This window comes from Erinaceus europaeus, chromosome 13 (assembly GCF_950295315.1).
Source record: "Erinaceus europaeus chromosome 13, mEriEur2.1, whole genome shotgun sequence".
NCBI classification, from domain to species: Eukaryota; Metazoa; Chordata; class Mammalia; order Eulipotyphla; family Erinaceidae; genus Erinaceus; species Erinaceus europaeus.
Window position 1 is genome coordinate 48890195 of NC_080174.1, and position 16512 is coordinate 48906706.

Below are 16512 nucleotides of genomic sequence, written 5' to 3' on the forward strand. Positions count from 1 at the left end.
ACCTGCTTCATCACTTGTTAAAGACACCCTTAGTGGGGGGGGGGGGGCGGTGCAGGAGTTAAGTGCACTTAGGCAAAGCCCAAGAACCAGCATAAGGATCCCGGTTCCAGCCCCCACCTGCAGGGGAGTCGCTTCACAAGAGATGAAGCAGGTCTGCAGGTGTCTATCTTTCTCCCCCCCCCCCCCGTCTTCTCCTCCTCTCTCCATTTCTTTCTTTCTTTTTTTTTTTTTTTACTTTTTAAAAGATTTATTTATGGTCGGGGGCTATCCAGCATGCTGGAGATGCAGAGACTCTCATGGCTGAGTCTCCAGAGCCCTAGATTCAATCCCCAGCACCATGAGCCACAGCTGAGCAGTGCTTGGGGGAAAAAGAGAGAGAGAATGAACCAGAGCATCACTCTGGTGGCACATGTGGCGCCAGGAATAGAGTTCAGGGCCTTATTCTCAAGAATCCAGTGCTTTTTTTTTTTTTTAAGCAGGATCTTGACTTATTTTCATTGATTAAGGGACACCTCTGAGACTCTCAGGAGTGCAAGGCCCGCCATTTGTCCAGGGGACCGCGGTTGGAGATGTATTTAACTCCACAGCCGTCTGGGATGAGGCGCTTTTCAGCCACCATGTCTTCAAACTCGTCTGCGTTAAACTTGGTGAAGCCCCACTTCTTGGAGATGGGGATCTTCTGGCGTCCAGGGAATTTGAACTTGGCCCTGCACAGGGCCTCGGTCACATGCTCTTTGTTCTGCAGCTTGGTGCAGATGGACATGATGACCTGGTCAATGTGGACTCTGGCCACGGTGCCCTGGGGCTTCCCAAAAGCTCCTCACATCCCTGTCTGGAGCCTCAGGCTAGGGGCAGCAGAGTAGGAAGGGCTGTCTCCAGGGTCCCTTAGGGCAGCCATACAAGCAACAGGCTGCATGCACTACCCAGGAGGCTGCTGTTTGCAGCCACTGCACACTGGGCGCCATAGGGAGGGCAGCACAGTCAGCTTAATTGGCTGCTCCTCTCTCCATTTCTCTCTGTCCTATCTAACAACGACGACATCAGTTACAATAATAAAACAAGGGCAAAAAAAGGGAATAAATAAATAAAGACACCCTTGAAGGTGGGAAATTGGGGGCTGGAACCAGGATCCTTATGCCAGTAGTTGCACTTTGCGCCATGTGCACTTAACCTGGTTTGCCACCGCCTGGCCCCTGGCCATTTTTTTATAGAGTTTGGGAAGTGGGGAGGGAGAGAAAGAAATCGATAGGGAGGGAGAGGGACCCAGTGGTGGCACACCTGGTTAAGCACACACATTACAGTGCAAAATGAAAAGTACAAGCCCCTGGGCCCCACCTGTAGGGGGCAAGCTTCAGGAGAGGTGAAGCAGGGATGCAAATGTCTCTCTGTGTCTATCCCTATCTTCCCCTCCCCTTTCAATTTCTCTTTGTCTCTATCCAATAATAAATAAATAAAAATATTTAAGAGAGAGAGAGAGAGGGAGAGACACCTGCAGCACTGCTCGTGAACCTCCGCTCTCCATCCCAGCAGATAGGGGACCATTGAGCCCAACATTGCAGCGTATGCTCTCCTCTACATGAGGTAACCATCTTGCCCCTAGCCTATACTTCTTTTTTCTAATTATATTTTTATTTATTTTCCCTTTTTTTTGTTGCCCTTGTTTTTTTTTATTGTTGTTGTTATTGATGTCGTCATTGTTAGATAGGACAGAGAGAAATGAAAAGAGGAGGGAAAGAGAAAGACACCTGCAGACCTGCTTCACCACCTGTGAAGCAACTTCTCTGCAGATGGGCAGTGTTGGGCTGGAACCAGGATCCTTTCGCTACCACATGCGCTTAACCCGCCGCGCTACCACCTGACTCCCTAGCCTATACTTCTTTAGGAAAACAGATTTGTTTTCTCAGTCTATAATCTTATCCACAAAATTTAAAAATCATTAGTATACATATCCACAGTGAAATACGCCCAAGTTTTTCTTTTTGTAACAGGATTATGACTAGGTCTTGATGTTGCATGACTCTACTGATCCCTGTAACCATTTTTTTTTCTTTGATAGAGGGTGAGAGAGAAGAGAAGGAGAAAGGTGAGACAGATAGAAGACATGATGCGTACAGCATTGCTCCATCACTCTGTCCCCCCACCCCTAACCCATAGGTAGCAACTGGGGGCTCGAACCTGCATTTTTTTTGTCGCCTCCAGGGTTATTGCTGGGGCTTGGTGCCTGCACCATGAATCCACTGCTCTTGGAGGTTACTGTTGTTAATAACTATTGTTGGGTAGGACAGAGAGAAATCCAGAGAGGAGGGGAAGACAGAGAGGGGAACCTGGATCTTTGAGCATGGTGATGAGTGAGCTCTACCTGGTGTGTGACTACTTCACTTCCCCAAAACATTTAATGTAGTCAGAACCAAGTTTCTATTTGATAGTGACTGGAAAAAACTATTACCTTTTTAAAAAAATTTTTTAATGTTTATTTATTCATTTTCCCTTTTTGTTGCCCTTGTTGTTTTATTGTTGTTGTAGTTATTGATGTCGTCGTTGTTGGATAGGACAGAGAGAAATGGAGAGAGGAAGGGAAGACAGAGAGGGGGAGATAAAGATAGACACCTGCAGACCTGCCTCACCGCCTGTGAAGCGACTCCCCTGCAGGTGGGGAGCCGGGGGCTCGAACCGGGATCCTTACGCCGGTCCTTACACTTTGCGCCACCTGTACTTAACCACTGCGCTACTGCCCGACTCCCCTTTTTAAAAATTTTTTTAAAATATTTATTTATTTTGTTATCCTTGCTTTATTTTATTGTTGTACTTATTCTTGTTGATGATGTCGTTGTTGGATAGGACAGAGAGAAACTCCAAGAATGTTTTTAGTGTGAACAAAAACTGATAGTTATTTTAATTGATTAATCTGAGAAAGATGATGTCCTGACTCCCTGTGTCTTTTCCTCTTTAGAATGGAGATCTCCTCTCATCAGTCTCACCTCCTGCAGCAACTGAATGAGCAGCGCAGGCAAGACGTATTTTGTGACTGCAGCATTTTAGTTGAAGACAAGGTCTTCAAGGCACACCGGAATGTGTTGTTTGCCAGTAGTGGCTACTTTAAAATGTTTCTTTCCCAGAATTCAAAGGAGACAAGTCAGTCAACCACAGCTACATTTCAGGCTTTCTCCCCTGACACATTTACTGTGATCCTGGACTTTGTCTATTCCGGCAAACTCTCTCTTACTGGTCAGAATGTCATAGAAGTGATGTCAGCTGCTAGCTTCCTTCAGATGACTGATGTCATTAGTGTATGTAAGACTTTTATTAAATCTTCTCTAGACATCAGTGAGAAGGAAAAGGATCGTTATTTCAGTCTCTCTGATAAAGGTGCTAATTCAAATGGTATAGAACGCTCTTCTTTTTATAGCAGTGGCTGGCAAGAAGAAAGCAATTCTCCACATCCTCACCTAAGCCCGGATCAAGGACCAAGTATAATAAGTGGAAAGTCTTGGAGTAAATATAATTATCATCCAGGATCCCAAAGGAATACTCAACAAGCTTTGGCCAAGAATGAACAAAGGAAAGATCCCATTAAAAAGTCCAGACAGTTGAGATTATCACAGACTTCTGAAGTTTCTCATTATAAACCAAACAAACAGAACACACAAACATCTGATTCTTCCAGCCACATCTCCCAGTCAGAAGAACAAATACACCCTAATACTGAAATGGACTCTACTCCGATTGCTTATCAGTATGGTGGTCAAGGACCGGATATTACATCCCGAAGTTTTCCAGGTACCTAAAAAGAATAAGTCAAGCTTCAAGATATCTCTGTAAATCTTATTTTATTTTTTGAGGTTTCAAAGCTACGTATGTGTATGTGTGTGTACAATTCACTGTACCTATCACCAAAGTTGCTATGGTCCATTTTCTTCCCTCTGATAATGACAGACTCTAAGATACAGTTTTGTTTTGTTTTGCTTTTGTTATCTATAATTCAAATGAGAGAAACTGTACAGTTGTTGTCGTTCACTTCTTTACATATTTCACTTAGACTAATCACTTCCAGTTCCATATATTTTTGTCCTGAGTGATACAATATCACTAAAAAAAAAGTCAGTCTAGGTGGTAGTACACTAGGTTAAACGAACATAGTGCAAAGCACAAGGACTAGTATAAGGATCCCGGTTCAAGCCACTGGCTCCCCACCTGCAGGGGGGTTGCTTCACAAGTGGTGAAGCAGGTCTGCAGGTGTCTATCTTTCTCTCCCCGTCTCTGTCTTCACCTCTCTCAATTTCTCTCTATCCTATTCAACAACAGCAATAGCAACAGCAACAACAGTAATAACACCACCAACAGTGTGTGTGTGGGGGGGAAAGATGGCTTCCAGGAGCAGTGGATTTGTAGTGCAGGCACTGAGCCTCACTGATATCCTGGAGGCAAAAAAAAAAAAGTCATTATTTGTAATTGCGAACTACTATTCCATTAATTATATGTTTCATAATTTCATTCAAGTCATCTTTCAGTAGGCATTTAGTTGATTACATGTTTTGGTTATTGCCAGTTGTCTAATTATGAAATGGGGGTACATGTATCTTTTTTTTTTTTTTACTAGAGCACTGCTCAGCTCTGGATTATGGTGGTGCAGAGGATTGAACCTGGGGCTCAAGAGTCTCTTTGCATAACCATTATGCTATCTATCCTGGCCCCATATATCTTTTTAAATTTTTGTTTTTGTGTCCTCTCGGTATATGCCTAAGAATGGTACTGCTGGATTATAAGGTAGTTCCATTTTTCTTTGGTTGAGGACTCTATTTTTTTTCTTTTATTTTTTATTGTTGTTGTAGTTATTGATGTCATCGTTGTTAGATAGGACAGAGAGAAATGGAGAGAGGAGAAGAAGAAAGAGGGGGAAAGGAAGAGAGACACCTGCAGATCTGCTTCACTGCCTGTGAAGTGACTGACTCCCCTGCAGGTGGGGAGCCAGGGGCTTGAACCGTGATCCTTATGCCGGTCCTTGCGCTTTGTGCCAAGTGCGCTTAACCTGCTGCGCCACCGCCCGATTCCCGGTTGAGGACTCTGTATACTGGGTTTTTTTTTTTTTTTTTTTTTTGTCACCAGGGTTATTGCTGAGGCTCGGTGCTTGCACAATGAATCCACCACTACTAGCGGCCATTTTAATCTTTTTTGTTTGTTTTTTAACAGAACAGAGAGAAATTGAGAGGGAGGAAGATAGAGAGGGAAAGATAAGACACCTGCAGACCTGCTTCACCGCTCATGAGGTGTACCCCCTGCAGATGGGGACTGGAGACTTGAACCTGGGTCCTTGCACTGGGGTGCCCTCCTCCATACTGTTTTTGATATGAGCTGCACCACTGTATTCCCACCAACAGTGTATCAGAGTTCCTTTTCTCCATGTCTTTATCAACACTTGTATCTCAGTGGGGTGTTAAGTTATATTTCTCTCTTTCTCTGTCTCTCTCTCTCTCATTTTCACCAGAGCACTGCTCAGCTCTGGCTTATGGTGTTGTGGGGGACTGAACTGGGACTTTGGAGTCTCAGGCATGACAGTTTGTTTGCATAGCCATTTTGCTATCTCCCCCACCCTTAAATTGTATTTCTCTAGCAATAAGGTCAGCCCTATTGCAACATGTCCTTAACTTTAGGTGTTACAGGCAATAGAATTAAATGAAATTTTTTTCCCAGTCATACTTCTCTAGTGAAATTTATTTTATAAAACATATATTACAATTTTAATTAAAAGTGATATTTGTCAGGGGGCCAGGCAGTGGTGCACCTGGTTAAACGCACACTATATATTGTGCAAGGACCCGGTTCAAGCCCCTGGTCCCCACTTGCAGGGAGAAAGCTTTATGAGTGTTGAAGCAGGGCTGCAGGTGTCTCTGTCTCTCTCTCCCTCTCTGTCTGCCTCACCCCCTCTCAACTTCCTCTGTCAGTATATAGTAAATAAATAAAAGGAAAAAAAAAGAAAACTATTTGTGGGCCAAGAGATATTTCCCCTCATGGTGAGGTGTATGCCTTACCATGTGTGATCCCTTGAGTTCAAGCTCTGGCATCACATAAGAAGCTCAGTGAATGGTGGAGAGGTGCAACGGTATCTCTCATCTCTCTCTACCTGCCCTCACTAAAAAAAAATAATAATAATAATAAATTAATATTTATTTCCTTTTTGTTGCCCTTGTTTTTATTGTTGTTGCAGTTATTATTGTTATTGATATTGTCATTGTTGGATAGGGCAGAGAAAAATGGAGAGAGGAGGGGAAGACAGAGAGGGGGAAAGAAAGACACCTGCAGACCTGCTTCACTGCCTGTGAAGCGACTCCCCTGCAGGTGGGGAGCCGGGGCTCGAACCGGGATCCTCACGCCGGTCCTTGCGCTTTGAGCCACCAGCGCTTAACCCACTGCTCCACTGCCCGACTCCCCCCCCCCCAATTTTTTTTTTTAATATTTATTCACTTTTGTTGCCCTTGTTGTTTTATTGTTGTTATTGATGTTGTTGTTGTTGGATAGGACAGAGAGAAATGGAGAGAGGAGGGGAAGACAGAGAGGGGGAGAGAAAGATAGACACCTGCAGACCTGCTTCACCACCTGTGAATCGACTCCCCTGCAGGTGGGGCGCCGGGGGCTCGGACGGGATCTTTATGCCGGTCCTTTGCACCACGTGGGCTTAACCCGCTGCGTTACTGCCGGACTCCCCCAAATTACTCTTATAGTCATTTAGGCACTAAGCCCTGGCCATACCCTAATATAAAATTTATTAATTAATTTGGCTCATTATTATTATTTTAAATTTCTTTCTTTCTTTCTTTTTTTTTTTTTTTTTTTTTTAATTACCAGAGCACTGCTCAGCTCTGGTTTATGGTGGTGCAGGAGATTGAACCTGGGTCTTTGGAGCTTCAGGCATGAGAGTCTGTTTATATAACCATTAGCTATCTACCCTCTGCCCATTATTTTTAAATTTCTTTATTGGAGGATAATGTTTTACAGTCAAGAGTAAATACATTATTTTTTACATGCATAACATTTCCCAGTTTTCCATGTAACAGTACAATCCCCACTAGATCCTCTGCCATCGTGTTTCAGGACCTGAACCCTTCCCCCAACCCCAGAGTCTTTTACTTTGGTGCAATACACCTTCTTTATTATTTTTTTTGAGATGTGGAACTGGATCTTCATGCATGTGTGAGTTCACCACTCTGCTCCACTTTTTCATTCAGATGGAGACAGAGAGAGACACCACACACAGCACATAGTCCATTTTATTTTATTTTATTTTATTTATTTTATACCAGAATACTGCTCAGCTCCGGTTTATGGTGGTGCAGGGGATTGAACCTGGGACTTCAGAGGCTCAGGCAGGAGAGACTCTTTGCATAACCATTATGCTATCTAACCCCACCCCACACATAGTATTTTTCCATGTGGTTCCAGGACTTGAACCTGTGTCTTGTGTGTGGCAAGGCATGCACCCTGCCCAGGGCATTCTGTCCAGCCCTAAACCTATCAAAAATTTCAGTGATAAGTAGCTATACTTCACAGCTGTTGAATTGATGTTTACCGCCAATCACAACTAACATTTTGAATACAAATTACTTTTTTTGAAATCTTTTTATTTTGCTTTTTTTTTATTACTGAATAGAGACAGAAATTACAAGAGGCGAGGAAAATAGGGAGAGACACCTGCAGCCCTGTTTCACCACCCATGGCGCTTTCTCCCTGCAGGCGGGGACGGGGGCTTGAACACTGCAATGTGTGCACTTAACCAGGTGCACCAACACCTGGCCCTCAAATGACTCTTTAAACAAACATTTAAAATCCTTCTCTGTGTTATCTGAATTGTTAATATGAACTCTCTAGTGGTTCACCCGGACTGTCTCCTGACAGATGACCTGCCCAGGATGCGATTCAAGTGCCCGTACTGCACACACGTGGTAAAGCGGAAAGCGGACCTCAAACGCCACCTTCGCTGTCATACGGGAGAAAGGCCTTATCCATGTCAAGCTTGTGGGAAAAGATTCAGCAGACTAGACCATCTAAGTAGCCATTTTCGAACAGTATGTATATGATTCTTCATTTTACTTTATTTTCTTAATCTTTATTTATTTATTGAATAGAGACAGCAGAAATTTGAGAGGGGAAGGGGTGATAAGGAGAGAGACAGAGAGACACCTGCAGCCCTGCTTCACCACTTGCAAAGCTTTTCTCCTGCAGGTGGGGACCAGGATACTGAACCTGGGTCCTTGTGTATGCTCAACCAGGTGCACCATCACCTGGCCCCTTTATTTATTTATTTTTTTAAATCAGAGCACTACGATGCTCTGGTTTATGATTGTTTGGCAGACTGAACCTGGGACCTTCACCATAAACGTATTAATTTTTTATATATTTATTTTATTTATTTTTTCCCTTTTGTTGCCCTTGTTTTATTGTTGTAGTTATTATTGTTGTTGTCGTTGTTGGATAGGACAGAGAGAAATGGAGAGAGGAGAGGAAGACAGAGAGGAGGAGAGAAAGATAGACACCTGCAGACCTGCTTCACCGCCTGTGAAGCGACTCCCCTGCAGGTGGGGAGCCGGGGTTCGAACCGGGATCCTTATGCCGGTCCTTGTGCTTTGCGCCACCTGCGCTTAGCCCGCTGCGCTACCGCCCGGCTCCCCATAAACGTATTTTGTCCTACCAGTGGTGCAGTCTCCCCAACCCATTGTTCTTTCTCTCTCTCTCTCTTTTCCTTCCTTCCTTCCTTCCTTCCTTCCTTCCTTGCTCTCTCTCTTTCTTCCTTCCTTCCTCTTTTTTTTTTGGCTTCCAGAGCTTTTCTGGGGCTCAGTGCTTATACCATGAATCCGCTGCTCCAAGAGGCTGTTTTCCCCCTTTTGTTGCCCTTTTTTTAAAATCGTTTTTGTGGTTATTATTGTTGTTGTTATTGCTGTCATTGTTGTTGGATAGGACAAAGAGAAATGGAGAGAGGAGGGGAAGACAGAGAGGGGGAGAGAAAGGTAGACACCTGCAGACCTGCTTCACCACTTGTGAAGCAACCCTCCTAAAGGTGGGGAGGCTGGGGCTCGAACCAGGATCCTTAGCTGGTTCCTGCTCTTTGCGCCACCTGCACTTAACCCGCTGCCTGACTCCCCATAAAATATATATTTTAAATTTCTTTATTAAGGGATTAATGGTTTACAGTTAACAGTAAAATACTGACATTTCTCAGTTCTCCACATTTCGTATCTTTTTTTAAAAAAAATTAAATTATTTTATTTATTTTATTTTATTTTATTTTTTTCCTCCTCCAAGGTTATTGCTGGGCTCGGTGCCTGCACCATGAATCCACCACTCCTGGAGGCCATTTTTCCCCCTTTTTGTTGCCCTAGTTGTTGCAGCCTCGTTGCGGTTATTATTGCCATTGTTGACATTGCTTTTGTTGTTGGATAGGACAGAGAAAAATGGAGAGAGGAGGGGAAGACAGAGAGAGGGGAGAGAAAGATAGACACCTGCAGACCTGCTTCACCTTCCGTGAAGCGATTCCCCTGCAGGTGGGGAGCCAGGGGCTCGAACCGGGATCCTTACACCGGTCCCTGCACTTTGCGCCACGTGCGCTTAACCCACTGCGCCACCGCCCGACTCCCTTAGTTTATTTTTGAGAGAGATGCAGAGAGAAAAAAATACAGAGAGAAACACCAGAGCATTGCTCAACTCTGGCTTATGGTGGTGCAGGGGATTGAACCTGGGACTTTGAAGCCTCAGGCATGACAGTGTCTTTGCATAGCCATTCTGCTATCTACCACCGCCCTCAGTTTTCCACATTTCCATTCAATACCCACTAGGTCCTCTTCTGCCATCATGTTCCAGGACCTGACCCCTCCCCCCTACCCCAGAGTCTTTGATTTCGGCGCAATAAACCTGGTCCAGTCCAAGTTCTGCTTTGTGTTTTCCTGCCTGTTCTTATTTTTCAACTTCTGTCTATAAGTAAGATCAACCCATATTCTTCCTTCTGTTTCTTGCTGGTCTCACTTAACATGATTTCTTCAAGCTCCATCCAAGATGAGGTGAAGAAGGTGAATTCACCATTTTTAATAGCTGAGTAGTATTCCACAACTTTCTCAGCCACTCATCTGTTGTTAGACACCTGGGTTGCTTCCAGGTTTTGGCTATTACAAATTGTGCTGCCATGAACATAGGTGTACAAAAGTGTTTTTGGACAGTTATGTTTGGTTCGTTGGGCTATCCCCAGCAGAGGAATTGCAGGGTGATAGCGTAGGTCCACTTCTAGTCTTCTGAGTGCTCCTTCCAAACTGCTCTCCACAGAGGTTGGACCAATTGACATTCCCACCAGCAGTGTAGGAGAGTTTCAAATAAAATTTTTTAAAAAAGAAAAAAATGACCACTGGAACCGGTGGATTCATAGTGCTGGCACCAAGCTTCAGTGATAACCTTGGGAGGAAAAAAAATTTGTTTACTATTTTTTTTAAATCTTTATTTACTTACTGGTTAGAGACAGCCAGAAATTGAGAGAGAGAGAGAGAGACAGACAGACAGAGACACCTGCAGCACTGATTCACCACCCATGAAGCTATCTCCCTGCTGATGGTGACCTGGGGCTTGAGCCTGGGTCCTTGTGCATTATAACAGGCCTCAACCAGATGTGCCACCATTCAGCCCCTTAAATATCTTGACTTTCAGTTTAAAAGCAGTTTTACAGTGTTTTAAATTATGTGCTTTAAATACATGGCTAGCAAATGACATAATGAGAACTGGAACTCAAGGCTTCTGATAACTAACCTAATAATCTCTTCCATCAGATCTTTGATTAGTAAAGATGAAGAATATTCTATTCAAAAAATACTGTCTGATAAATTTAAACTTCGGACAATATTTTTTTTCTTTTTCTAATAAAATAGAAGTTAATGCTTAGTAAAAGAGGTCCCCACACACACCAAATGAAAATATGTAAATACCCTGGGATAATATATAGTGTGTCTACAATTATTATTAGTCTAGAAAGGTGTCCCTTGTTCCCTCAGATATCAAAATAGTATTGGATTAAGAGATATGTGAAATTGGGGGTTGGGCGGTAGCGCAGCCGGTTGAGTGCACATGGTGCAAAGCACAAGGACTGATGTAAGGATCCTGGTTCGAGCCCCGTCTCCCCACCTGCAGGGGAGTCACTTCACAGGCGGTGAAGTAGGTCTGCAGGTGTCTGTCTTTCTCTCTCCCTCTCTGTCTTCCCCTCCTCTCTCCATTTCTCTCTGTCCTATCCGACAACGAATGACATCAACAACAACAATAATGACCACAACAAGGCTACAACAACAAGGGCAACGAAAGGGGGAAAAAAGGCCTCCAGGAGCAGTGGATTCATGGTGCAGGCACTGAGCACCAGCAATAACCCTGGAGGCAAAGAGAGAGAGAGAGAGAGAGAGAGAGAAATATGTGAAATCAAGTATTAGCCATAAAACATTATAGCCCCCCTGGCTCCCCACCTGCAGGGGAGTCGCTTCACAGGTGGTGAAGCAGGTCTGCAGGTGTCTGTCCTTCTCTCCTCCTCTCTGTCTTCCTGTCTTCTCTCTATTTCTCTCTGTCCTATCCAACAGTGATGACATCAGTAACAGTAATAACTACAACAATAAAACAACAACAACAAGAGCAACAAAAGGGAATAAATAAATTAAAAATAAACATTATAGCCATTATTTCAAAAGAGATTTTTAAACATATCTGTGATATCAGTTTACCACCAAAAAATCTAACAATTAAATGTTAACTTACTGCTTAGCTTTAAACATCTAAGTTTTTGAACTGTTTCCTAGGATAGTAAAACTGTTCTGCTTTTGAAAACTTCCTTTTATGAATAAGTGCTTAAATCTCTACACAGATTCACCAGGCATGCAAATTAATCTGCAGGAAATGTAAACGTCATGTGACAGATCTGACAGGACAAGTGGTACAGGAAGGAACCAGGCGCTACAGACTCTGTAATGAGTGCCTTGCTGAAGTTGGCGCAGACAGCCTCCCCATTGATTTAGAAGCTGAACAGCATCTTATGTCCCCGTCTGATGGAGAGAAGGATTCCAGATGGCACTTGAGTGAAGATGAGAACAGATCATATGTGGAAATTGTAGAGGATGGGTCTGCTGATCTGGTCATACAACAGGTTGATGATAGTGAAGAAGAAGAGGAAAAAGAAGTAAAGCCCAACATTAGGTAGCTGTGATATGAACCAATAATTGGCATCTGCAACTTTCTTCCTGTGTCTCTCATTCCATGGCCAGAGTCTGGTTAGCAAGCTTATCAGTCAGGCTGGCTTAAAAATGGTGACCTTGCATGCTTTCTGAACTGGCCATTATATTCATTCTGAATTTTGCTGCCCTAAAATGTGCTGCACTGTAAAGAAAGACCTCCCTGGATTTGATACGACAGATAAGTAACTAATCCTCTTGGTTTTATCACAGAGATACTTTTTCTTTTTAATATTGGAAAGTCTACATAGCAAACATTTTTCAAAGGATATATATTTTAAATAAAGTTACGACTGAACTTTATATAATTTCAAGATCTTTCAAAAATGCATGAACCACCAATATCAAAATTTCACGGGGAACCAAGAAAAAGCTCATTTCAGAGTCTAGCAAATCCACCTGAGTAAACCAACAGGTCTGTTAACTTCAGGTCTAAAGCAACATACCACTGTCCCAAAATCCCGCAACTGGCAGAAAACCAATCTAAAACATCTGAAGTCCTCCATTTTTATGTTTTGTCAAATTAAAAATTACTTTTATGTTATCAGTATTAAAAACAAAAACCTTGAAGCTGACAAGAAATTATTTACAGGCATAATTTTCTTAATGCACAGAAATTAATACTGCCTGAAAGTCAGAATAGTCTTTGAAGATAATCTGTTGATATAATCTTTTCTCCCTTAAGAAAACTTGAGGTTCTTAAAGAATTATTTAAAAGATGTTAATTTATTATTAGAAAGAGGAACATGGGGGCCTGGTGGTGGTGCACTGGGTTAAGTGCACATAGGACAAAGTGTAAGGACTCCCTCAAGGATCCAGAGTTCAAGGCCCCTGCGTTGCTTCACAAGTGGTGAAGCAGGTCTGCAGGTGTCTTCTGTCTCTCTTTTTTCTTTTTACCAGAGCACTGCTTAGCTCTGGCTGATGGTGGTACAGGGGATTGAACCTGGGACACTGGAGCCTCAGGCATGAGAGTGACTTTGTATAACCATTATGCTATCTACCCCTGCCCCTCACTTCCCCTCCCTATCATCACCTCCCCTCACAATTTCTTATGAAAAAAATTTTTTAAATGACCTCCAGGAGCAGTGGATTCGTAATGTAAGCACCAAGCCCCAGCGATAACTCTGGAAACAAACAAACAAAAAAAAAAAACAAAAAAGGAGATTATTTGGTATATGCGGTGTTAGGGCTTAAATTTGGAACCTCATATTTGAGAATCCAGTGCTTTCTTTATCCACTATGCCACCTCCCAGAATGCTCTTAGCAATTCCCAAGAATAATCTCTTAACTTTTGTGTATCAGTATATCTTTTTTTTTTTCTTTAATTGCTAATTATCACTGGGCCTTGCTGCTGCACTATGAATCCACCACTACCTGTGGCCATTTTTTCCTTCTTCCTTTTTTTTTTTTTTTATCCTGTTTTTATTGAATAGGACAGAGAAGAATTGAGAGGGGAAGGGAGGTAAAGAGGGAGACAGAAAGATAGGCACCAGCAGACCTGCTTCACCACTTGTGAAGTGTTCCCCCTGCTGGGGTTGGGGGAGCAGGTTAACCCGGTGTGCCACCACCCACCACCCCTCCCCCAGTATGTCATTTATATAATACTTTCAGACATTTTCTCACTTAACAAGGTTGGCATCTCTAATTTAAAATTTTACTTTAAAAAATAAAATTTTAAACTATTTGTTCAGATAAAATAGAACCCTGATTAAAATAAAGTTTTAAGTGGTGGAATTGATGACTGGTCATGTTTGGATTTTAAACAGTTCTCTTTCAGCTGTCTGTCTCCTAAAGTGGCGTAGAATGGAAGTCACACCTCCCCCAATAAATAAACTTATCAGAAGTGGAAAGTTGAAAGAGGGATTTAATTTTCAACAGTGCTCAACCTCGTGAACTGTGGTTATGCAAATAGCGCTATGTCCCCACAGTGCCTATTGGCATCTTAGTATATCATTGGTTATATGTAAATTTCATATAAGTCATTGTATCTTTAAGCATTTCTGTTTATCTTGTTTATCAAAAATGAATTTTCTCTCACGGGATACAAAGCGTAAACTGGTCTCCTATATGAATTATTAAACATTCCAAAATTAGTTAAATTGGAAAAGCATTATTTTAATTTTACAGATAAAAATCTAAATACTAGAAGTAAGGAACTGAGCATCATAAAGGTCTCAGCAAGTTATTTCAAGCAATTTTGATATAATTTACCCTTAATAGAGGTTCCTTGTATTCTTTATTTTTAATAAAATGATCTATCTGATATAATGCTTTTTATTTTCTCTTATTATTTAACTAATGGCTATCCTTGATACAAATTTGTGGGCTCAAATGGTTAGTTTCTTCTTTTAAAAAAATTCTATTTCTTTGGGCAGGGGTAGATAGCATAATGGTTATACAAACAGCCTCTCATGCCTGAAGCTCCAAAGTCCTAGGTTCAATCCCCTGCATCACCATAGGCCAGAGCTGAGCAGTGTTCTGGTAAAAAAGAAAAAAAAATTCTGTTTCTTTTAATATTTTTTAATTATTCATTTCAGACAAAGAGAAATTGAGAGGGAGAGAGAAGGGAACACCTGCAACACTGCTTCTCTGCTCATGAAGTTTTCCCCCTGCAGGTAGGGACCAGTGGCCTGAACTTGGGTCCTTGTGCGCTATAATTTGTGCCCTCAAACAGGTGCACCACCACCAGGCTGCCCAGATTTCTTTTTCTTACAGAGAGAAAGGAATAGAGATGGAGGGGTGGGGAGAGAGAGGGAGGAAAAAAGACACCTGCAGCAGCACTGATCATGAAGCCTCACCTCTTTAGGTGGGGGCCAGGGGTTTGAACCTGTGTCTTTGCACATGGTAATTAGTGTGCATTCTATCAGATGTGCCACCACCCAGCTCCTACATGGTTAATTTCTACACTTGATCTTAACCAAAAGTCTGAGAAGCAAGAAAAACATTTTTAATTTCTAACTTTTTTTTTTTTTTTTACACAAATAGATAAAACCACTTAATTTTATTGTACTCAGTTCTGAGACTTTTTCAAGGTGACGAATTTTCTGGAAAGACTGGGTGTGGGGACTGGCTTCTCCCAACATGACCTTTCCTGAATCAGGAGTCTTCAAGCTGTATCCAAAGGAGGAAGGGAAAAATGTGTGATGCTGTAATTTCACCAGAGTGTTGTTACTTTCAATTTTTTCTTCTTTTTAGGTCTTGGGACCAGTAGTAAAAGCAGTTGATTTGAGCTTTACTCATAGCGATGAAGTAGTGCTTGCATGTGTATGTCCTCGAGTGCACTTTAGTCCACAGTCCAAATGCCCTTTTGTGTTACTGCCGCTGCACAGGAGCTCTACGTACATCAGCACGAATGTAAGCAAAGCGATATAAGCACTGAGCCCAGTGCCACCAGCGCTTGTGGAGTGATAGCCTTCTTAGAAACTCTGCCTTCTCATCATCTTTGAAACAAGCATCGAGCCATTTCCACAAAACATCCATCATATTTACCAAACCAGGCAGCTCAACTTTTCTGTCATTTTAGTACCATAAAAGATTATTTGCGATCTGTCTCTTAAGTTGTAAATAACAATTCTGCTTATCACACATAAATCTAAGAGTTTAGAGATCAATTCTTTCTTTCAATTTGTTCTTATTTTATTTTACCAAAGCACTGCTCAGCTCTGGCTTATAGTGACAGTAGAGACTGACCATTGGTGCCTCAGGCGTGCAAGTCTTTGCATAGCCACTATATTCTTATGTTCTCTCTCCAGGCCCTAATTCCTTTTTTTTTTTTTTACATTTAATTTATTTATTAAATGAATAAGAGGGATAGGATGAGAGAGAAAGAATCAGATATTCTGGCACATGTGCTGCCAGGGATCGAGCTCAAAACCTCACGCTTGAAGTCCAGCACCTTAACCACTGCGCCACCTCCTAATTCTTTATTTTAGAGTTAACACCAGTAACAGCTTCTGAGAAACTGAGTGGCATTTAAATGTTAGGAATGTCACATGGGGGAAGTGTGTGTGTGTGTGTGTGTGTGTGTGTGTGTGTGTACACATTTAGAGACAGAAAGGCAGGGAAAGTATGTGAAAGAAAGAAACCATAGCACTAGTATTTCCTTCAATGTGGTGGAGGGCCAGGCTTGAACCTGAGGTGAGCTATTTTGCCAGTCCGGGGGATGATAAAACAAGCTTTGTGCAAAGGATTTTATTTTCTTAGGATTAAAAAAAATTTTTTTTTGCCTCCAGGGTTATTGCTGGGGCTCAGTGCCTGCACTACAAATCCACTGTTCCTG

The 16512-nt window shown here is 42.3% G+C and overlaps 2 protein-coding genes, 1 long non-coding RNA gene and 1 other non-coding gene across 6 annotated transcripts in view; 2 read left to right on the forward strand and 2 right to left on the reverse strand.

The window, feature by feature from the left end:
- The window catches only part of ZBTB8A (zinc finger and BTB domain containing 8A), a 48796-nt gene extending 34321 nt beyond the window's left edge, over positions 1-14475 (forward strand). For all 3 annotated transcript variants that reach the window (XM_060205791.1, XM_060205793.1, XM_060205792.1), the window contains 3 exons: positions 2951-3777; positions 7888-8057; positions 11870-14475. In XM_060205791.1, coding sequence (XP_060061774.1) covers positions 2952-3777; positions 7888-8057; positions 11870-12202 — 1329 coding nt within the window. In that variant the 5' untranslated portion in view covers position 2951 and the 3' untranslated portion in view covers positions 12203-14475. The remainder of the gene's footprint in view (positions 1-2950; positions 3778-7887; positions 8058-11869) is intronic.
- LOC132542810 (uncharacterized) overlaps positions 1-16512 on the forward strand; it is a 383400-nt gene that overhangs the window by 196427 nt on the left and 170461 nt on the right. The window lies entirely within an intron of this gene.
- LOC107522519 (large ribosomal subunit protein uL16-like) lies at positions 235-836 on the reverse strand. Its single transcript, XM_016188212.2, has one exon. It carries the CDS (start codon positions 761-763, stop codon positions 524-526), a length of 240 nt encoding a protein of 79 aa, XP_016043698.1. The 5' UTR covers positions 764-836; the 3' UTR covers positions 235-523.
- Positions 868-1000, reverse strand: LOC132532538 (small nucleolar RNA SNORA70). The gene has a single exon (XR_009544482.1). It is a non-coding gene; the product is annotated as a small nucleolar RNA SNORA70 (small nucleolar RNA).